The following is a 23,784-nucleotide window of genomic DNA, read 5'->3' on the forward strand; positions in this document are numbered from 1 at the left end:
TGTTAAGAAACAGGAGTTATTCTTGGCAGAGATAAGAAGGGAATCTGGTGAAGGAAGGAGAAGGGAGGGCAGAAGAAAATAGGAGTAAAATGAGCAAGATGTGATATATGTGTGTGTGTGTGTGTGTGTGTGTGTGATATGATACATACAGATATATATATGTGAGATCTATCTATCTATCTATCTATCTATCTATCTATCTATCTATCTATCTATCTATCTATATCTGTATGTATCAAATCTCCAAGCTGAATGTAAGCACTATACAAGCAAACATGTACTTTAAAAGACCATAAAAAACAACCAAATATAAAACAACTAAAATTTTTTATAGTAATACTTGGCTATTGCTCTTTCTTCATATACTCATTTCCTCATGTTTAAATTGTCCTCATGTCCTCATTTCCTCATGTTTAAATTCCCAATGCAGATTGAGATTTTTTTTTTAGTATTTCGCTATGTAGTTCAAGGTGGCCACAAAGTCACAGTGATCTTCCTATCTCAGCCTCATGAGTGCTGGAATTACAAGTGCATGTCATCATACCCAGCTATGTTTAGTAGTTTTTAATTTTAAACAGACAATAATGTTTCAATCTATTTAAGGAAACACAGACTTATGTTTATTTATATATTTAGTAATTATGCTGTCTCATTTAATAGTTGTGTTGGAGATTGAAGCAAGGCTTTCACCATGCGCTACATCCATAAACTCTTTTTTATTTTGTTTATTTATTTGTTTGTTTGTTTGTTTATTTTGAAACAGAGCCTGTAAAACGTTGTGTTGAAAAGGCTGAGCTCAAACTTGTTTCCCTCAGACACCCAAAGTGCTCAAATTAGAAGGGTGCATCACCACACCTTCATCTATATGTTTTAATGGAGATCCTTAATTATAATTTATCTTATTTCTTCATTATTTTATAGAGATTTTTCTATGTCTTTTGTTTCCACCAGCTTAATACTGATAGGCCTCAGTCTGATTTTTCTGTTATCATTCTGCTTATTTTTAGATATATGGCTCAGGCATATGGAAAAAGTTGGCCAATACTGTTGTGGATGAGTGAGTTAGAAAAACAGAAATGCATCACACTCTGTGCCAGATTTGAACTTGTTTATTTTTTTTCCTCATTGAGTTTATTAGTACATTTTAGGTATACAGTACAGTTACATTCATTATTGGGCTCTTGTACCTTTACATGGCAGGTCTTGGTTCTCATTTTTTCCCCTTGTCCCTGCCCTCCCTTCACCCCTCCTCCCTCCCCCTTTACAAACACTTCATTTTTATTTCTTAATTTTTTCATATTTTTCTTTTACTTTATTAACTTTCCCCTACCCTTCCCACTTTACCTACACCTTTAGCCCTTTTCTTCCTATTTCACATTGTCCATTATATCATTAGGATATTATATACTATTATAGTTTATTCACACCAGAGAAACTATTTGGTATTTACACATGTGTGACTTATTTATTTCACTTAGAGGCATATCCTCAATATGTAACCATTTTCCTATGAATGAATCTAATTTCTCATTCTTTATGTCTGAGCAATATTCCATTTTATAGAAAAACCACATCTTCTTTATGCACTTTCCAACTTGTGGGCAAATGGACTGTTTCCAAGTTTTAGCTATTACAAACTGTGCTTCTATAAGCATGGGTGAGGATATATAACTGTGATATGATTCTTTTAATACTTTTGGCAAGATACCCAGCAGAGGGACGGGTGAGTCAAATGGAACCTCTAGTCCCTGCTCTTTGAGGTATCTCTATATTGATTTCCATAGTGGTTGAACCAGTCAGTCTCCACTAACACCAACAATGGAGATGGGTTCCTTTCTCCCCACAACCCCACCAACATTTGTTATTGTGTGATTTCTTGATATCAGCCATTCTTTGTGGGGTGAGGTGGAATCTCAGTGTTGTTTTCAATTGCATCTCTTGAATGAACAGTGATGTGGAATATTTTTTCATTATTTACTTGCTGCTTTTACTTCCTTTTCTGAGAAATGTCTGCTCATTTCAGATGCCCTTTTTTGAGTCAGGCATTTGTATGTGGGGGGTGCTGATTGTTTTGAGTTCTTTATATATTCTAGATAAGAGTCCTTTGTCGAGGAGCAGCTGGTAAAAATTTTTCCCACACTGTACGTTTTCTGTTACTTCTGTTGATGGTTTATTTTGCAGTGCAGAAGATTTTTAATAAGATGAGATCCAAGTTGTTGATCCTTTGTGCTGGTTCTCATGCTACTGAGGATTTGCTCATAAAATCTTTTCCTATGTCAATGTCTTCAAGAGTTCTGCCTAACTTATCTTCCAGCAAATTTAGTGACTGTTTATTAATATTTAGATCTTTAATCCACTTGGATTTTAGTTTATTGCATGGTGAAATCTAAGGGCCCACTTTTAATCTTTGCAGATTGAGATCTAGTTTTTCCAACACCATTTATTAAAGAGACTATCTTTCCTCCACTGAGTATGTTCAGCTCCTTTGTCAAAGATGACATAGTTGAGTACCTATGGATTTGTTTTTGTGTTTTCCAATCTGTCCCCCTGATCCTCAGATCTGTTTCTTTGCCAGTACCATGCTATTTTTATCACACTGGCTTTGTAGTATAGTTTCAAATTGGGAATTGTTATACTCACTGCCAGTTCTCTATTGCCTAGGATGGCTTTTGCTCTTCTAGGTCTCTTATGGCTCCAAATGAATTTTTGGATTCTTTTTTCTAGTTCTGTGAAATATGCTGTTAGAATTTCAACTGGCATTGCATTGAATCTGTATAGCAGTTTTGGTAGTATGGCCATTTTCACTATGTTGATTATTCCTACCCAGGAGCAGGGGATATCTTTCCATTTTCTTATATCCTTTTCAATCTGTTTTTTCAGAGTGCTGTAGTTTTCAGTGCAGAGCTCTTTTGCTTCTTCTGTTAGATTGATTCCTAGATACTTCATTTTTAGGAAGTTATTATGAAAGGAATTATTTCCCTAATTTCTCTCTCAGTGAGTCTGTTACTTGTGTACAAGATTGCCATTGATTTTTGAGTGTTGATCTAGCTACTCTGCTAAGTGTAAATTAAGTCTAGAAGTATTTTGGCAGAACTTTTTGGGTCTTCAATGTAGATTATCATATCATCAGCAAATAATGACAGTTTAACTTCTTCCTTTCCTATCTTTATTTGTTTAAATTCTTTCTCTTGTCTAATTGCTGTGGCTAATGTTTCCAGAACTATATTGAAGAGGAGTGGTGATAGTGAGTATCTTTGTCTTGTTCCTGATTTTGATGTGAAGATTTTCGGTTTTGGGCTGTTTAATATGATGTTGGCTGTTGGTTTTTTATATATAGCCTTTGTTAAGTTGAGATATAGACCTTCTATTCCAATTTTTGCAGGGTTTTATCATGAATTACTGTTGAACTTTGTCAAATATTTTTTCTGCATCTATTGAGAGGATCATATGGTTTTTGTCCTTGACTCTGTTAATGTAGTGTATTACATTTATTGAGTTACCTATGTTGAAGCATCCTTGCATCCCTGGAATAAATTCAACTTGGTCAGGATGTATGATCTTCTTGATGATCCTCTGTATACTGTTTGTTAGTATCTTATTAAGGATTTTTACATCTATATTCATTAAGGAGATTGGCTTCTTCCCCTGGTTTGGAAATCAAAGTGATATTTCCAGGACAGAATTTGGAAGCATTGCTTCCCTTTCAATTTCATTGAAAAGTTTAGAGTAGTGGCAGTAGTTCTTCTCTAAATGTCTTATAAAATTCAGCAGTCAAACAAAAACAACCAAAAAACAAAAACAAAAAAATAAAAAAAGATGGGCCTGGGATTTAGCTGAGCGGTTCGGTGGCATGCCTTGCAAGCACAAGGACCTGAGTTCAATTCCCCGTACCAAAAATAAATAAATAAATAAATAAATAAATAAATAAATAAATAAATAAATAAACAAATAAATAAAATTCAGTAGTGAATCCATCAGGACCTGGGCTTTTCTTTGCTGGTAACCTTTTAATTACATTTTAAATTTCACTGATTGTAATTGGGGTGTTTAAAATGTATTTATCTTCTTTGTTCAACTATGGTATTTCATAAATATCTAGAAATCTATTTCTTCTGTGGTTTCCATTTTATTAGAGTACAGGTTCTCAGAGTAGGTATTGATGGTCCTTTGGATTTCTGTTGGATCTGTTGTGACTTCACCTTTTTTCATTCCTAATTGCATGGATCTGAGCCTTTTCTTTCCTTTTTTTTTGTTTTGTTTTGTTTTGTTGAGACACAGTCTCACTATGTAGCTGACACTGACCTGAAACTCACTATGTAGCCCAGGTTTGTCACAAATTCACAGTGATTCTCTGGCCTCAGCATCCCAAGTGACTGAATTAGAGTTGTGTGCCACCACACCTGGCTATCTTTACTTTTTTTGATAAGGTTGGCTAAAGGTTTTTCAGTTTTATTTATTCTTTCAAAAAACCAGCTCTTCGATTCATTTATTTTTTGTATCATTTTCTTAGTTTCCATTGCATTGATTTCTGTTCTAATCTTTATAATTTCCTCTCTTGTACAAGCTTTGGGTTTTTCTTGCTCTTGTTTTTCTAGGAGTCTAAGATTCATCATTAGGTTGTTTATTTGAGCTCACTCTGTTTTCCTAGCATGGGCATTCCATGCTATGAATTTTCCATGTATAACTGCTTTCATTGTGTCCCATAGATTCCTGTGCTGTATTGGAATTATCATTTATTTGTAAATATTGCCTAATTTCTTTAATTTCCCCTTGACACATTGATTGTTCAGGAGAGTGTTGCTCAATTTCCATGAGTTTTTGATGTTCCTATGGTTTCTTATGCTATTGATCTCCAGACTGATTGTAGTAGGGAAAGGTAATAAGGGAAAAAATATGAGAAAATGAAAAATTGGAATTAAAGTGTTTGTAAATGGGGAGGGGAAGAGGGGGTGAAGGGAGGGCAGGGAAAAGGGGAAAAATGAGAATCAAGACCACCTGTCATGTAAAGGTACAAGATCCCAATAATGAATGTAACTGTACCTAAAATGTACCAATAAACTCAATAAACAAAAAACAAACAAAAAAGACTGATTGCACTATGATCTGATAATATACAGGGATAACTTTGATTCCTTTGCATTTATTCAAACCTTTTCTACAAGCTAGTATATGGTCTATGTATGAGAATGACCCATGTACAGCCGAAAAGAATGTATATTCAGATTTTGTGGGGTAGAACACTCTATGGATGTCTGTTAAGTCCATATGTTCAAAAGCTTTGTTCAGTTCTAGTATTTTGTTGCTGATTTTTTGCCTAGGTGATCTGTCTATTTGTGATACTGGGATTTTTAAATCCCTCACTACAATTATATTAGTGCTTATGTGGTTTTTCATTTTACTTAATATTTGTTTTATATAGTTGGGGCATTAATATTTGGAGCATATATGTTTATGATTATCATCTCTTCCTCTTGAATCGTTCCCTTTACAAGGATGTAGTGGCCTTCTTTGTCTCTCTTAATCAGTTTTGGTTTGAAATTTATTTTGTCTATGAATAAGATTGCTACCCCTGCTTTTTTCTGGGCTGCTGTCATGAGAAGTTTTGTTTTCCATCCTTCCACTTTCAGTCTATGGACTTATTTTTGCTCTAGGTATATATCTTGTATACAATATGTTATTGGATTTTGCTACTTAATCCATTTTTCCAGTCTATTTCTCTTGATTGGTGAATTTAGGCCATTCATATTACGGTTATAACTGAAATTTACTGACTTGTTATTGCCCTTTTCTTGACTCTTTTACTCTTTACCCCCCTCCTTTTAGTTTCTTGCCTTGCCTATTTGTCTTGCTCTGTTGGACCTCATTGTGTTGTGACCTTCTTTGTCTTTTTCTAGGATGTTGTTTAGAATTCTTTGTAGTGTTGGTTTGGTGTTCATGAAGTTTCTCAGATGTTCTTTTTTATGGAAGTACCTTATGTCCCCATCCATTTGGAAAGGGAGTTTTGCAGTATACATCAGTCTAGGTTGGAGATTGTTTTCTTTTAGGACTTGAAATGCCTCACTCCAGTCTCTCCTTGACTTGAGGGACTGTGTTGAAAAGTCTGTTGTGATTCTGATGGGGTTTCCTTTGCATGTGATTTGTTTCTTATCTCTTACTGCTTGTAGTATTTTGTGCTTCTATTGGGTTCCTGGGACCTTGATTATTGTATATCTAAGTGTAGAATTTTTTTATCATGGCTACTTGGAGTCCTATATGCCTCACTTATTTGTATGTCAAATTCTTCCCCCCTGTTTGGGAAGTATTTTGTCATTAATTCTGTGAATGGCTTTTATAAGTCATTTGTATTTTCTCCTGCTACTTCATGTATTCCTATCAATCTTATGTTATACTTCTTTGCATCATCTAGGAGTTGTTGGATCAATTTCTCAGGATCCCTTATTGATTTTAAGAAAACTCTCTTTTCATGGTCACTGACTGCAATCCTATCTTTTATATCTGATATTCTATCTTCTCATTCTTTTATTTCACTGTGAACACTTTCAATAGAGTTTTTAGTCTCCTGGATATCTGTTTGAATCTGTTTTATGGATTCCATTTCTTTCTTATGCTGGGCTTTCGTGGCTTCTATCGTGGTCCTGAGCTCATCTATTTTTTTGTTAGTTTTTGTTCTAGAGTCTCAAATCATGACTTTCATTTTGCTCACCATCTCAATGGTTATCTGGGAAATTATTATACATCCAGTGCTTTGAATTCACAGTGTCCTGCTGATTCACTATCAGACTTTTCATCCTCATTTGCCCTACTGTTTGCCATTGGTGAAATGGAAGTCTGTCTTTGTGTCTTGCTAAGTGTTTCCTCATTTATATTTTTATTGTTGAGTTGCCCTTGGTTTAATTTCTGGGTAATTACTTTAATCTTCTTGATATAGTTGAACTTTAGCTTTTAAGTCTCTAATAACTCACAGACATTCTCATTTTCATAATATCAGAAAAGGCAACTCATTAAATCAATCACAATACTTTATCTAATTGATACAATCAGTAGTACAATAGGACAACTTAGAAATTGACCACTTGTGGTAGTTATTAATCTACCACCTTTAAACCATGTGAATTAAATTAAAACCAAGAAGCAGCCCAAAATATGTTTGCAGTGAATGAACTCTTTATTATAGCATATTTACCATTTAGGATGCGGGCTTAGACAGAGTTAGGATGAGAGGAATGGATAAGAAAAAGACTTGGAAATGGTTTCGGTTTCAATGAAGCCAGAGGACATTGAATGACCATACAATCTTTAGGAAACTGTTAAATTCGAAAGGGAAAGACAGAATGCAAGAATAAGGGCAAGAATATAACCTCATAACAGTAATAGGGGCTCACTTTCCTTTGAAACTATTGACCCTTAAGTGATGTAAAATGAGAGAAGAAAAGAACATAAAGAAAAAAGAAAAAAATGATATAGAAGAAATCAGTGTTAGGGCAGGAACATAAAGGGAGATAAGGAATAATATGGTGGAACAAGAGACTGAGTTTGAAAAAGAGGGCAGTAAAAAGAAAGAATTTGCAGAGTGAAATGAGGAAAAGAAAGGGAAAAAAAAAGAATTTGAAGGGCCTATAACTCTGCTGTGATAATACACAATGTGCACAGCCATGTACAGAACTAAGTCCTGTGATCTCAGCTAGCTGATGGCAGACCTCTGAGATTCAGACTGATTTTGGGCTATAAGGCTCAAATTGAGCTCCCTGACCTCTTAGAGGGTTGCATGCCACACAAAGTTCTACTACAGGTTTCCTCTGCACTTTCTTTAAAGATATTCAAAGTCAGGAGCTCAGAAAAATGCCCTTTATGACCACCTGTGCCTCTGTGGAGAGGATCCAAGGACTGGCACAATTTGGAGGCCTGAGAGCGGGGGTGAGGGGTAAGGATGGGGGTGTTTCAAGGGCGCCTGCATGGCTAGCTAGTCCTCACCGATTGGGCCCAGGCAGGCCAGAGGGAGAACAGATCTCGGAGTGGCTGTCCCAGACCTCCTCCTTCCACCTTCCTTCTGCTGGGTGCTGGTCATCTCACAGGCCACTCTAGGAGTCTTTCATTGGAGTTTTTGGAGTGTTCTACATAGAGTATCATGTCACAAGCAAATAATGATAACTTAACTTCTTCCTTTCCTGTTCATATTTTTATTCCTTTCTCTTACCTAATTGCTCAGGCAAACATTTCCAAAACTATATTGAGCAGGAGTGGTGATAGTGAGCATTCTTGTCATGCTTCTGGTTTTAAAGTAAAAGCTATCAGTTTTTGACCATTTAGTATGGTGTTGGCTCTCTGTTTTTCATAGATGGTTTTTATCAGATTGAGATAAAATCCTTCTACTCCAGTTTTCTTTAGGGATTTTTTTATCATGAATGGGTATGGAACTTCTTCAAATGCTTTTTCTCCATCTATTGAGACAATCATGTAATTTTGTCCTTGATTCTATTAATGTGGTATATTATATTTATTTATTTGTATATTTTAAACCATCCCTGTATCCCTGAGATGAGTTCTACTTGATAATGGTGTATTTCTCTTGCTTTTTCACTGAATTTTGTTTGCCAGTATCTTACTGAGGATTTTTACATCTACAGTAATTAAAGAGAGTGTTCTGTAATTCTCTTTTTTGGTTGAATATTTTTATGTGATTTTGGTATCAGGGTTATGCTTGCTTCCAGGGATGAAGAATTTTTTAAAATCATAAATGCCACTTTAAATTTGTGAAAAAGCTTTTTCTGCATTTAATGAGATTATCATGATTTTTATCCTTTATTCTGCTAATGAGTATGTTACATATATTGTGTATGTTCAAACCTTCCGTACATCTCTAGGATAAAAACAATTTGGTAATGATGTATGATTTTTAAATGATTTGTTATATTCTATTTGCAAGTCTCTTTCTGATTATTTTTACTTCTATTTTTATTTTAGGAAGACTTTGGCCAGAGGAATGCTTGATATGAATGTAAGATGAAGATGCCTTGGAAACAACAGCTCCGGAATGCATGGTTAAAGATTACAACAGATATACAAGGGCAACCACTGAGGAGAATCAGTAAGTTATTCTCAGATGTTTTCTCTGATCATCATGCTGCTCCTATCCTCCAATAAGCTTCCTGCATAATATGCTTATTTTAATTAGGTTAATATACATCACCTAACAGGCCATTCCTTTCTGCTTCTATCCCATGACTAAGATTCATATAACAATGAGGCAATTTTTTTACAGCTTTCTTCTCATGTACTTGAATTACAGTACAAATAAATAGCCATGATAGTTACAGTTCAGGGCTGTTTCCTTAAAGTTATCTTATGCTGAAGAAGCAGTACCTCTGGGTCCTCTCAGTGATTGAACTAAGTCTCAGTGCTCAGTAATCTTTCATTCTCTATGACAACATGGTCATACACTGTGACAGTTTATTGAGTAAATTGGCCTATAGTTTTTTTTTAAGTTCTTCTCTCGTTTTGGTATTGCGGTAATGCTAGCTTTCAAGAATTAGTTTAACAGTGCTCATTCTAACTTCATGGAAGAGTTTGAGAGTATTGACATTAATTCTTCCCTAATGTTCTTGTAAAATTCAGTGGTGAATCCACGAAGTTCTAGGCTTTTCTAAATTGATAGGCTATTTTTTATTGCCTCAATTTTATTGGCCGTTGTTGGATTGCTGAGAGTTTTTATGTCTTTTTCAGTTTTGTTAAGTGATTGTTGTCATCTATCCATCTTCTACATTGCTCAATTTATTGTAACACCAGGTTTTGAATAGTTACTTAGAATTTTCTGGATTTTGGCAGTGTCCACTGTGACTTTGATTTTTCCATTTCTAATGGCATTGATATGGGTCTCTTATATTCTCTTTCCTTCTATTTTTTTTTTTGGAAGTTTAACTAGGGGTTTATCTATTGTTTTCTACCTTATTAAGAACAAACACTTTGATTCATTCATTATTTGTATTGTTTTTAAAGTGTAAAATTTTGTTAATTTCTACTTTGATCTTTATAATTTCCTTCCACTTACCAGTTTTAGATTTGGATTGTTTTTGTTTTTCTAGGACCTTGAAATCCATCACTATTTATTTGGGAAAAGTCTGTGGCCTCTTAGGGCTGTTTATATTCTGAATCATAGCTTCTGGTAAGTTGTACTGTTATTATCATTTGAATCTAAGAATGTTTTAATTTCTCCTGTGACCTACCGATTATTTGGGAATGTATTATTTAATCTCTGTGCGTTCATATAATTCCTGTGGTATTTTAGTCATTGACTTCTAGCTTCTTTATGCTATGATCTGACAATATGCCTGAGATTATTTCAATTATTGTGTATTTATTTAAATATGCCTTATGGCCTATTACATGCTTTATTTTGGAAAAAATTCTGTGTGCTGCTGAGAAAAATGTGTACTCTGTTGTTAGATATCTATGATGTAAATTTGTTGAGAGGTGTGGTTCAACTCATATTTCTTTGATGACTTTTTAACTCATTGATCTGCTATATTTGTGATAGTGGAGTATTAAAGTTTCCCACTAATTTGTTAATATTTACCTTTTATGTCCAGTAGTGTTTTGTTTTATGAAGTTGGGTGCACCACTATTTTGTGTATATATATTTATAATTGTTACCTCTCTTGATGAATTGTTCCCTTTACCAGTATGTATTGACTTTCTTTGACTCTTCTGTTCAGTTTTGGCTTGATGTCTATTTTGTCTCAAAATCAGATAGCTACACCTGCTTACTTTTTGGTTTCTCTTGTGTGAAATATTGTTTACATATTTTGATTTTTATTATGTGAGCTTCTTATTGATTATGTGTATCTCTTGTTTGAAACATACATGTTGGTTTTATGTTTTGGTCCAGTTTGAAGATCTATGTCTTTTGATTAAGGAGTTGGAACTATTTTCATGACAGTTATTACCAAAAGATATAGACTTATTCCTGTCATTGCTGATTTCCTTATTTTTTCCTTTTGCTTAATTTGTCACCTTGAATGATATATTCATTCCGTTAGGATCATTAATATTCATTCTCTTAGGCTTATTGATATTGTTTGCTTCATTGTCTCTGACTTAGTTATTCTTGAGTGCTTTTTTTTAATGCTGGTTCAGTGGTCATAGATTTCTTAGAAATGCTCCTTGTCATGAAAAGCCCAAATTTCTACATCAATTTTGAAAGCTGGGCTTGCAAGATATATTAATCTGGGTTGAAAGTTGTTTTCTATTATCATTTGAAAAACTACACTCAGGGCTGGGGATTTACCTCAATGGTTAGGTGACCTGCCTTGCAAGTGCAAAGACCCAAGTTCAATCCCCAGTACAAAAAAAAGAAAAAAAAAAAAGAAAAAAAAGAAAAAAGAAAGAAAAAGAAAAACTACACTCCATGTTCTTCAAATCCTTAAAGTTTGTGTTAAGAAATTGCCCATTATTCTAAAGGTCTAACTTCATAAGTTACATTTTGCTTTTCTCTAACAGCTTTTAAATTTCTGTCAGTATGTTGGACTTCTGGGATTTTAAACTAATGATGTCTTGTTGCTTTTTGATCATGGCTATTTGGAGTTTTATATGCCTTATTTATCTGTATGTTGATTCTTCCCCTATGCTTGAAAATTTTTTGCTATTATATCTGTAAGTAGATTTTTTTTGTCTTTTGTGCTGTCTTCTGTGGATTTTCTTTGACTTCTAATATTTTTTCAGTTAGTTCTCTTTGAATCCAGAGCAGATATTAGATTCATTTTTCAAAATCTCTGGTTGTTTTAATGTATCCCTGAATACATGGTCTTCTATGTCAACTCTCTCTTCTAGTTTTGACACTTTGTCCTCACATTGGTCAATGCTGTTGTCCATACTTTCAATCGAATTTTTAACATCCTGGATTTCTGTTTGATATCATTTCATGGGCTAATATTCTTTGCTGAACTGATCATTCACATTTTGTAACCTCTTGGTTAGTTAATCCACCATTTTATTGATGTATACTTTAAGCTCATGATCACTTTTTCAACTAAGTCCTTATCTGTTTAGTTATATTATCTTTTTTAATTGAGTTTATTGATACATTTTACATATACAGTACAGTTACATTCATTATTGGTATCTTGTATCTTTACATGACAGGTCTTGGTTCTCATTTTTCTCTTTTTCCCTTCCCTCCCCATTTACAAACACTTTATTTCCATTTTTTTCATTTTCTTATATTTTTTTCTTTTCCCTTATTACCTTTCCCCCACCTTCCTATTTTCCCTGAACCTTTAGCCCTTTCCTTCCTTTTTCACATTATCAATTATCTCATTAGGATCTTATGTACTATTAGAGTTTTTCACACCAGAGAAGCTATTCAGTATTTGCACATGTGTGACTTATTTATTTCACTTAGGAGTATATCCTCAATATTTATCCATTTTCCTATGGATGAATCTAATTTCTCATACTTTATGTCTGAGTAGTATTCCATTTTATAGAAAAAACACATCTTCTTTATCCAGTTTCCACCTGATGGGCAAATGGGCTGTTTCCAAGTTTTAGCTGTTACAAACTGTGCAGCTATAAACATAGGTGAACTTATATCACTGTAGTTAAATTATCTTGGAGTTTATAGAACACCTTCTTGATCTATTTCTTTTGTTTCCACTCATTCCTTCATGCAGTTCTACCATTTGGTTTTTAATTTCTTAACCATTCATTCCTATTGGATACTGTTTTGAGGAACTGAAAGCTTTTGGAGGCATATTAGTGCCATCTTTTCTCATGTTTCTGTGTATGTTGCTGAAGTTTGAGTCATTGTCTCTTTATTTATTGTCTGTTTCCCAGTGATTTGATCTTGGCTTTGCTTGTTTTGGTAATACTCATTGTAAAAGGATCAGACCTGGTTCTACATTATAAGGATAGAATACCTACTAGTTATGTTAACATCAACTGACTCTATCATATGCCAGTCATGTACACTGAAATGATTCAACAGATTCATCTTTTTTCCAATTACACTTTTATAATATACTGCTACTGAAAGGAAGGCTAGAATGTGGTGGATGGAGGAAGGAAAAAGGCAGAGAAAAGAGAAGAATTAATCTACTGATTGATTTTCATTCTCCTTTTTACAAAAGCAAACACCTGCCATACATATGCTAGATGAAAGAAGAAAAGGCAGAGGGAAAATAAATGAAAAAGAAAGAAAGAGAGAAAAGAAAAGAGGAAAAAAAGAAAAGGTAACTATGAAAAGAAACCAATGCAATTGCAAGGACACAAAATTAAGTTGTCCTCATTAATATATATGTGTGTACATGTATGTATATATAGTATGTATATATACATATACATACATATATATGTATGTACATATATGTGTACATACATATATATACTGTATACATATATATGTGTATATATACATAAACACACACACACACACATGCCTGGATTCAACCACTGAGCTCCATCCCTCCCTCCAGATACACAAAAGTGGAGTATAATAGTTTGGACCTGTAGGAAAAGTCTGGATTGGCTCTTACCTTCAACTCCACCCTCGTGGACCACCACTATAGCTCCAAGGGACTTCTCACCTTTTCTCATTCAGTCCACAGCCTTGTACCACAAATCTCCCTATGGTTTGTTCAATTACTTGTTTGAGTGAGGATATTTGGGGATCTGAATGAGCTGCTGAGCTTTACTTCCCAATGCAAGCTGTACTCTGCTTAATTTTGGTTTTATTTCTGTGGATGTGGTAACTGAAGATCTTGTCCTGGTCTTATGATCAGATCTCAGTTAAGTTCAAGAGGGGAAGTGGAAGTGCAATTGTCTTAGCACCTTGTCTCAATCTCTGATCTCAGATCCTTTCCCTGAATAAATAAACCTTGCTACTGCTTCAGTGTTCTCCCTCCAAAAGGATCCTGGAACACTGTGTGGGAGCCCACTGGCTAAACTGCCATTGTTTGCTTCTTTTCTGCAGTGTTTCCTCCTTCACTCTTCACAAAACTTCTTTCTGCACCCTAAAGGCTTGTGGTGCCTCAGGATGCATTTATGCTTAGCAGTCCCTGGATAGACATGGTAGGGAATCATTTACAGGCACTCAATGATGGGCACAGCACTCTTGGTACTTGGGGAAGAATAGACATATTCTTCAACTGCACTAATTACTTTTCTTCCTAGGATCTTTCTGTTCACAGAAACTGATGGGAAGCATAATCACCCAACATCCAGGTCCTGAATCAAAATTGTGTATTGACTTTCAACTTTCCTAATTCAATTTTCCCAGGACCCCACTGGTGCATTCTCAGCCATTGCTCACCAGCTTTCAGTTTTCTCTGGTGCCCTGGTCTGCAAATATCTTATTCCCTACACCTCTTCTTTCAGGGAGTAGGATCAGAAGGTCAGGAGTCTATTTCAGCATGCTTTGGCGAGATGGTGACTTCTTCACTTAGGGCATTGGATCCTCTCCTAAGAGATTGTGTGTATGCTGGACCTGGAGTATAAGAGGTGCTGGTCCAGTAGCAGTTCTGCTTTCTTCTAAATGCTGTTAATGCTAGATTCAAGTATGGCAGGCTTCCTGTTTATATTGCCTTCCCATTTCTAGCTTTCTTTGCTACTTCCATTGCTGTGTACCTATGTGTTCCAGAACATGTCTTCAGAGTCTTCCTTATGCACCACTGTCACTCCTTTTCTGTGAGATGATATTTCTATGTAGCCCAAGCTGACCTTGAAATCAAGATACTCCTACCTCAGCCTCCTGAATTTTACTGGCCTGCACCACAACAACCCCATTAAAAAAGATTTATAATGTTTTAAAATTTCTACATTGGGCCAGGGATTTATCTCAGTGATGCCTACCTCACAAGTGAAAGGTCCTGAGTTCAATTCCCAGTACCAAACTAAAATAATAGTTCTATATTATATGTATAAGTTGTTATAAAATAGACTGTAGTATATGAAGAGAGCACTATATAAATACTAAATAAAAAAATAAAGCCAGCTCTGGTGGTATATGCCTATAACCCCAGCACTCTGGGAGTCTGAGGCAGGAAGATTGAAAGTTTGGTCATAGCTTGGACAATTTAGTGTGACTCTACCTCAAAAAAAAAAAAAGGATCAGAAATGTAGTTCAGTGTGAAGTTCCTGGGTTCCAGCCTTAGTACTATAAAAAATAAATAAATAAACAAAGAGAAAATGAAGAAATGTCGTGTTTGTTTTAATATCCAAAAAATATTAGGAGTGTTACCAAAACAAATAGGATTCACCTCACAAATATGCGTGTGCCAATTCATTCCAATATACCCATCCCTGATTGTTCCTCCAGCCTATGCCCAACGTTTACTTAATCTCCTCCTAGAGCAGAGCAGCTAAGTAGCTTTAGTGATAAAATAAGTGTCTGTTTGACTTTGTCCACACCCAATAGCTTCTTTGCTTGACACCTTCCACATGGATGTGTTGGCATTTGAGTTTGCAAGCCCCTTCCTTAAGCCCTTCATAGGTGATTCTATGAAGACATTTCTGTCCTTCCTAATACCAATAGTGCAGCATGGCACTCTTGGAGCCCACGTTATATTCTGTGCATGTACAGACCACATGGATCAAACTACTTTATCATCATCCCTGAGATTCTGTGTATCATATGTCAGGTCTTCTAGAAGCTAACTAAGACAGGCTCTACATGCAAGTTTATGGGAAGGACTTTCAGGTGCTATGGTGAAGAGAAAAGGGTTGAGGATAGACAGACGTTTCCTAGAAGCCTCACATGATTCTGCATGGAACTCTGGAATTATGATTGCCTTTCAGGGTTAAACAGAGGCAGGGAGTCTGGCTTTACACCCTCAACTGATCAGTTGATAATGGGATGCAGATTGATCTCTGAAGAAGAGGGCAGGACTTTAGCCAAGATAGATGTCTTGAGCCATGGGAAGCTCCTGCAGAGGAGCACAACTAAGAGCTGTCACCCACTGATTTGCCTAGCATCTGTTTCGGGAAAGTTTCTCTTCTACTTTTTTCCACCTGGTAGGCTCAGCCTTTCTTCTGCATTGCCCATACTGTGCATGAATGAAATGGATTAAATCAATGTGTTAATCTGATTAGATTTATTTCCATACTGGGCATTGAAACCAGGGCCTTTGCACCTTTTTTATTTTGAGATAAGTTCTCACTAAGTCACTAAGTTGCCTGGGCTAAGATTAAATTTATTTGCATCCCTGCCTCAGGCTCCCAGAGTGCTGGGAGTATAAGATTGTAACATTACACCTGGCTTGGAAATGCTTTGTTTGTTTGTTTGTTTGTTTGTCTCACAAAGGCATATTTGTTTCTGTTCCAGTCAAATATGGATCAGTTGGATTTTAAAGTATTTATGATAATGTGCTCCAGGCTCCCAGGTTGCAGAGCCCACAACTGGAGCTGCCCACATTATCCTAGCACTTCCAAGCACATGGACACTTTCCCAGGAAGTTCCTCAGTGCCGCGGCCACTTCCTTGTTTCTCAGACTGTAGATGACAGGGTTGAGCATGGGGGTGATCATGGTGTAGAAGGCAGAAACCACCTTGTCTTGCTTGGAGGAGTGGTAGGCCTGGGGCCGCATATAGGTGATCATGGCAGCCCCATAGAAGAGGGAGACCACCATCATGTGGGAGGAGCAGGTGGTGAAGGCCTTCTGCCGCCCATCTGCAGAGCGCATTCGGACCACAATGACTAGGATCCTCAAGTAAGAGGCAGAGATGACAGAGAAAGGCAGCAGCAGCATAAGCACACAGCACATGTAGATCATGGTCTCATACAGGGAGGTGTCTGCACAAGCCAGTTTAACCACTGCGGGGACCTTGCAGAAGAAATGGTCAATCTCCTGTGAGCTGCAGTAGGGGAAGCGCAATGTGAAGACTGCCTGGATGATCCCATCCACCAGCCCAAACAGCCAGGACCCTGTCACCATGAGCCAGCACACACAGGGCTTCATGATTATCGAGTACCTCAGCGGGTTGCTGATGGCCACATAGCGGTCATAGGCCATGAAAGCCAGCAGGAAGCATTCATCCCCCAGCAGGGTGAGAAAGAAGAGGATCTGCAGTCCACAGCCTGTGAAGGAGATGTAGCCACCGCCCAAGAGGAAGTCAGCTGCCATCCGTGGTACAATGGTGGAGATGAGCATGAGGTCCATGAGTGACAGCCAGCTGAGGAAGAAGTACATGGGGCTGTGCAGGCGGGAGTCCGTGTTGATGAGGAGAATCATGAGTCCATTTCCAGACAGGGCTACCAGAAACATGGCCAGGATGATGGAAAAGAGGAAGATGTGCAGCTGTGAGTGGGTGAAGAGGCCCAGGAGGATAAAGTGGGAGATGAGAGTCTGGTTCCCCACCCAGGCCATCACTCCTGCATGGAATACCTTGAAAACTACCGCACTCTGAAAAAAGAGATTGAAGACAATACCAGAAAATGGAAAGACATCCCTTGCTCTTGGATAGGATAAACCCACATAGGGAAAATGGCCATACTCTCAAAATTGCTAAAGTAGATTCAATGTAACCCTGATTGACCAGCAAAAGCAATTCTAAGCAACAAAGACATGACAGATGTATCACAATCTTCAACATGAAACTTTGCTACAAAGCCACTGTGATTTTAAAAAACAGCATGGTATTAGCAAAGAAATAAACCTAAGGATCAGTGCAATAGATTCAAAGATGCAGAAACAACTCCAGACATACTCAGCCACTTCATCTTTGTCAAAGGATCCAAGCTACATCAGTGGAGGAAAGATATCCTCTTTAACAAATGGTGTTGGAAAAAATGAATTTCAACCTGCCAAAGATTAAAACTAGACCCTTATATTTCACCATGCACTACACTAAAATCAAAGTGGATTAAAGATCTAAATATTAAAACAGAAACACTAAACTTGTTGGAAGATAAGTTAGTTATAACTTTTGAGGACATTGGAATAGAAAAATACTTTATGAACAAAGCCTCAGTAGCACAGGACCTAGCACAAAGAATCAACAACTGGGATCTCATCCGATTAAAACCTTTGGCACTGCAAGAGAAACCACCAACAGAGCCAAAAGACAACCTACAATGTGGAAAACATTTTTACAGCTGTTTCCCAGACAAAGGTTCTACTATCTAGAATACATTAAAAAAAACTTTAAAAAATCAGACCCCCCAAATTTAAAGACCTAATTCAGAAATAGGCATCTGAAATGAACAGACATTTCTCAGACAAAGAAGCAAAAGCAGCAACTAAAAATGAAAAAAATGTTTAACATCTCTATTCTTTAGAGAGATGCAGATGAAAACAACACTGAGATTTCACCGCATTCCAGAAAGAATAGTTGTTATCATGAACTCAACCAATAACAAATGCTGGTGGAGTTGTGGAGAGAAAGGAACCCTTCTCCATTATTGGTGTGAGTGCAGGCTGGTGCAACCACTGTGAAAAACGGAAATACCTTAAACAAGTAGGATTCAAAGTGCCATCTGACTCAGCTATTCCCCCTGCTGAGTATCTTCCCAGAAGAATTAAAAGAATCATACCACAATGATATATGTACACCCATGTTTATAGCAGAGCATTTTGTAATAGCTAAAACTTGGAAACAGCCTAGTTGCCCATCAGCTGGAGAATAGATAAAGATGTGGCTTACTTATAAAATGGAATACTACTCAGCCATAAAGAATGAGAAACCAGAAATGTTTATAATTAAATGGATGTACATTGAGGCCATACTCTTATGTGAAATAAATAGGACACATATGTGTAAATACCAAATAGTTTCTCTGGGGTAAATAAGGAACAAAATGTATAATAGATAATGTGAAACAAGAAGAAAAGATCTAAAGGGGAAGAAGTGGGAAGAGTAGAGAAACGGAAAAAATGGAAACAAAGTCTTTGTAAACAGAGAGAGTTGAAGGGGTTGAAGGGAGGGCATGGGAGTGGGGAAAAAATAAGAACCAAGATATATCATGTAAAGTTGCAAATTCCCAATGATGAATGTTATTATAGTGTATACATAATTGTACAATAAAGTTAATGAAAATAAGAAAGTAATTGTTACTCAATTTAAAAACTGGATTTATAAGTTGTATATAATTTTGAAGGTTGAAATAAAGGTTTCATTTTTTTGAAAAATAATATCTTATTCAAAACTATAATATAAATTATATAGTCTGTGGAAAAGAATCTTAATGCTAAAAATTATAAAATGTTACTGAAAGCATTTTAAAAGGCCTAAATAAAACTATGCATGTTTTTTAGGTAAAGGCTCAGTTCTGTTAGGTTGTAATTTCTTCTACATTCATCTCTTAAATCCATGATCACAGTTCAATTCCAATAAAATATTTACACTTTAATAATGGAAATATAGAGGTTAAAATTCTCTCAGGAGTCCCTCAAAATTAGAAAGGAAATTGATAACAGTTGTATCACAGCAATCCTCAAAATCAGAAAGAAAATTGAGAGCAGATGTGCATTTCTGGTCAGACAAAGTTGATGTACCAAAAGGTGAATACACACAGTATCTCAAGATGCAATAGTAGTGGAGACTGAGAAGTAGAAAAAAGAGAAAATGGAAAAATAGGACACTCCTAGGCATGAACCCCAAGGTGCCTTTCCCAAAGACTAGGGCAAACCTGAAGTCTCTACTTTATAATAGCAGAAGCTGGTGCACACACAAGAAATCTCTCAGGACCTGGTTTATTCCAAAGGCAAAAAATAAATTAAGCGAAGAATCACATGGACTACCCATACATGCAGGAAAAATTCTGCTTTTGTGGCAGAGAAAGGGGAGAGTAGCCCTATGGTTTTCCATCTCAGTAGGATTAAGTTTATCCTACTGACAGGTTCTGAAGAATTCCAGTTCTTGGTTAAAATGAATGCTCAGGCTTTTTCTTTCCAGTGGCAAAATCCCATTAGAAGGACAGTAACCAAATATAATGCTAACAAGTGAGAAGGCAACAACAGCAACATCAAAAACACCTTTTTTTTTTTTTTGAACACTGGAAGAAATTGGGAGGGTGATTTCTGACCTGGAAGCCTAAAGAAGGCTGAGTTCTAATCTGGCAGTAGTACCCACAGTAAGAGAACAATAACCACAAAATTAGCTCCAGCAGAAGTCCAGGTGAAGGAGCACCCAAAAAGGATTGCTCGAAAATGTACCAAAGAAACACACAGATGTGCTGTGTCCTCCCTCACCCTGGCAGAAATCACAAGACTGACGCTTCACAGCAGCTGAAACCAGAGTTCCAAACCAGGGGAAGCGAGAGTGCTGTGACCACAGGAAATGTAAAGAAAGCAAGCTATCTGGCATCTCCCACTTAGCTCCTAGACCCAGAGTTATTTTGTCCTGGTAGGAAATTAGAACTCTTCTCTTGTACCCAGCCAGGATTTGGCCCCAGAAAATATCTAAAGATAGTAATATTGAAAGTTAAAAAAAAAATCTATGTCACTCAAAGTAAAGCCACAATTAGCATGTACTACCCACATCCTTAAAGCAACTGGGTACCCAATACAAATATGAGCAGACAACCAAGGGTCTGCAGATACCAAAATGTTTGCTCAAGAAAAGGAAAACCAATATAGAAATATGGATGAAAAAGGAGACTCTTCAGGGAAACAAAAAGTTCTATAAAACATTTTAGTAACATGAATGAGATAAAGGAGATAGTGTAAACAAAAAAGAATAGGATGTTGTGGAAAAAAGAAGCAGTCACAGGACAAAATGATCACGTAGAAATAGAAATACCTTTCTGAACGGTTCTATTTCAAAGAATTTATCTTACAGATATATTTACATGCATCTAAAAATGGCTTAAAGACAAGTAGTACATTTGTTTATGGTAGAAAAAAAAAGTTACCCACAATGCAAATATTTATCAGTAAAGGTTGAATAAAAACTGGAATGTTGCAGATAAGACACATGATGACTTTCCTTTTTGTTTTTCCAGTACCAGGTATTGAACTCAGGACCTTGCCCTTGGCCAGGCAGGCTGCAACACCGCTGAGCTAAATTCCCAGCCTGGTTTTGCTTCTTTAGTGTTGTTATAGAATTTCTTCTGAATTGCCTTATTTTAAAAAGCATAAAAATGTGAGCTGGATGTGGTAGTGCTAGACTATTACATTAAATTATATAATCATGTCATTATACTGACCTAGACCTGTGGCTCAGTGGCAGAGTGGTGCTTGCCTTGCATGTATAAGGCCCTGAATTCAATCTAACTGTACAGAATTATATATCTCATAATGTATTGTGTACAATATTATATTGTAATATTATACTATATTACATTTTGCACATATTTGTGAAAATAAAATGTATGTATATGTATATATTCATATATATCCATAAAGACATTTTCTGGAATAAAACACAAGAAACTAAAAATACTGCCTCAAAGGAAAAATATCAGAAAAATCAGGTTGCTGAGATTGGAAGGAAAAAATGATAAGGCAAGAATCAATATGTATAAAGAACACATTCTAGTTATTTAAATATCTACTATATAACCCAAATAATTTTTGAAAAAGAACATCTAGGACCTGGGTGTGGTGGTCCAGACCTGTAATCCCAGCACTACGGGAGAGTGAGACAGAAGAATCACAAGTTTAAGTCCAGCCTTGGCAACTTAACAACTTAGTAAGACCTTGTCTCAAAATTAAAATAGAAGAGAGAGTGGGATGTAGGTCCATGCAAAGGCCCAGGTTCAATCCCTAGTACTAAAAAAAATAAAGCCTGGGGACTCGCCTTATTAGCTATCAAAATACAATATAATGGGGCTAGGGATTTAGCTCAGTAGTTCCACCACTTGCCTCACAAGTGCAAGGTCCCAAGTTCAATCCCTGGTACCAAAAAATAAATTTTTTTCCAATATAATGCTATGTTAATCAAGCTAGGTGAGAGTTCTACCACTGAGCTACACTCCAAGCCTTTTATCACACTATTTTTAAACACATAAAACAAATAATGATTAGAAAATATTTTGCAGAGTAAAAGCAGTAAGCTCGCTTTTAATGAAAAAGTAACACTGATTGCACACTAGCCCGTGTTACCTTCGAGTGACATACAAGGACAAAACAGATTAAAATATTGAAAATGATTTTTTCCAGAAAACAGAAAATGTAAGAAACAAAGACACGTGCAGAGTGTCAACAACAAACCTCGGAGAAATTTGAGCAAAGATGTTGAGGTAGAAGGGTCAGAAAAAAAGAAGGGAAAGGCACCTGCGTGAATGAGACAGCCAGGTAGAGGCCCAGAGAACTCCCATTGTCAGTGTTATGAGTCTCCTGACTTCTGAGACACTGAGGTTGTTGTGACAGCCAAGCATCTCTCTTCCCGTGCTTCTGGAAAAGGCTCCAGAGCACATTGCAATGCCATCCCACCCTTCTTACTCTCCCTAAAACACGCTCCCTTCAGGTCTTCTCAGATCAGCCCAGCCTATCGGGCACCACATGCTGCTGCTTGCAACATGAGCAGAGACATCAGTGGTGCCCAACTCTTCCCAGCTTGCTTTCCCATCACTGTGCTCATGTCCAAGGAGTCTGGCCACTTGCAGGTGACTACAGGGCCATGTAGGTTACACAGTCTACCTCAACAGATCCAGACATTCCAGACTTGCTCATTCAGTTAGTCAGTCTCTAAGTACAGTTTAGTGATAAACGGAAAGTTCTACTTCCTAAATAAAATATTGCAAAATATTGTATGTGCCAAGGTCCACCCATTGTCTCTCAGTGTGTCTCTGCCAGCAAGACCTGTGATCATATTTACACAATCCCATCTGTGTAAAATGCCTTCCCTGTTCCTGCATTTCCTCAGCAGATAATTATTAAGCACCCCCTTATGTGTAGGGCAATGTGCTGAGTGCTGAGAATAGAGTGAACAATCAGACGAGGGTCTCCACTTTGGGAACTGTTATTCTTACAACTCTGTTCTCCTGCCCCCAATCCTCCTCACCTTCACAACTGCCTCCTCCTCATGGTGCTCGCATGCTTTCCCCCTCTCCCTCCCTCTCCGCCCCCCCTCTCTCCCTCTTTGGTGTCCATAATCACAAAGATGCTGATTAATCAAGCACTGCCTGGTAAATTTTAGAACATCAGAATTTTCTAATACGAGGGAGCATGGGCTCTGAAATTTATGAAAATTTAGTGCTTATATGTATAGTTCTGGACAGAAAGTCAGAGTTTTTATTATATTCTTTTAAGAAATGAAAGGACCTCACCTATTACTGTTCAATTTCAGCTGTTTTCCCTGGTTGTGATGCTTGCATTTTCACTGGTGGATATCTAATTTTCCCAAACATAGGGCACATTAACAGAGAACAAAGTGTGTCTCTGTGTGATCCAGGTGTGTTACCTACTCACACCTGAGAGCACATAATGCTCAGGAGAGGTGCCCAAGAGGCAATCTCCCTGCCCTTCACACTGCCAGGGAGAAATTTTTCACCTGCTAGGCTGAATCAGGAGAGGCTTTCTGGATCCCAAGAGGTGGCACCAAATCCTGAATGACAACAGCAGTATCCAAAGCTGTGCAGAAGCCAACTAGACATTCCAGGCAGAGGGGAGAAGCAGAGAAAAAAAGTTAGATTTAATGACAGGCTTAATAAAGTGTCAGGGCAGGGCAAAGATTCCACATGGGAGCAGTGAAAGAGACCTGGTCCTAAAATAAAACTAAAAAGTAAAGTAAAAGAGAAAAGGCAGTGATGTAAGATTAAAATAATCCTTAATTCTGAAGATGAAAATGGTCCCTGAACATATTTAAATTGTTTCTTGCTCTTGTAGTCTTATCTTATTCTTTTTTTTTTTTTTT

At 36.7% G+C, this 23,784-nt stretch overlaps 1 protein-coding gene across 1 annotated transcript; it reads right to left on the reverse strand.

Annotated features, from left to right (window-relative positions):
• Window positions 1–16,406: 16,406 nt before the first annotated feature.
• Window positions 16,407–17,354, reverse strand: LOC104852745 (olfactory receptor 56). Its single transcript, XM_010610525.1, has one exon. It carries the CDS (start codon window positions 17,352–17,354, stop codon window positions 16,407–16,409), a length of 948 nt encoding a protein of 315 aa, XP_010608827.1.
• Between the last annotated feature and the right edge of the window lie 6,430 nt (window positions 17,355–23,784).

The sequence above is a fragment of the Fukomys damarensis genome, unplaced genomic scaffold (assembly GCF_012274545.1).
Source record: "Fukomys damarensis isolate Sample0158 unplaced genomic scaffold, DMR_v1.0_HiC HiC_scaffold_31, whole genome shotgun sequence".
NCBI lineage: Eukaryota > Metazoa > Chordata > Mammalia > Rodentia > Bathyergidae > Fukomys > Fukomys damarensis.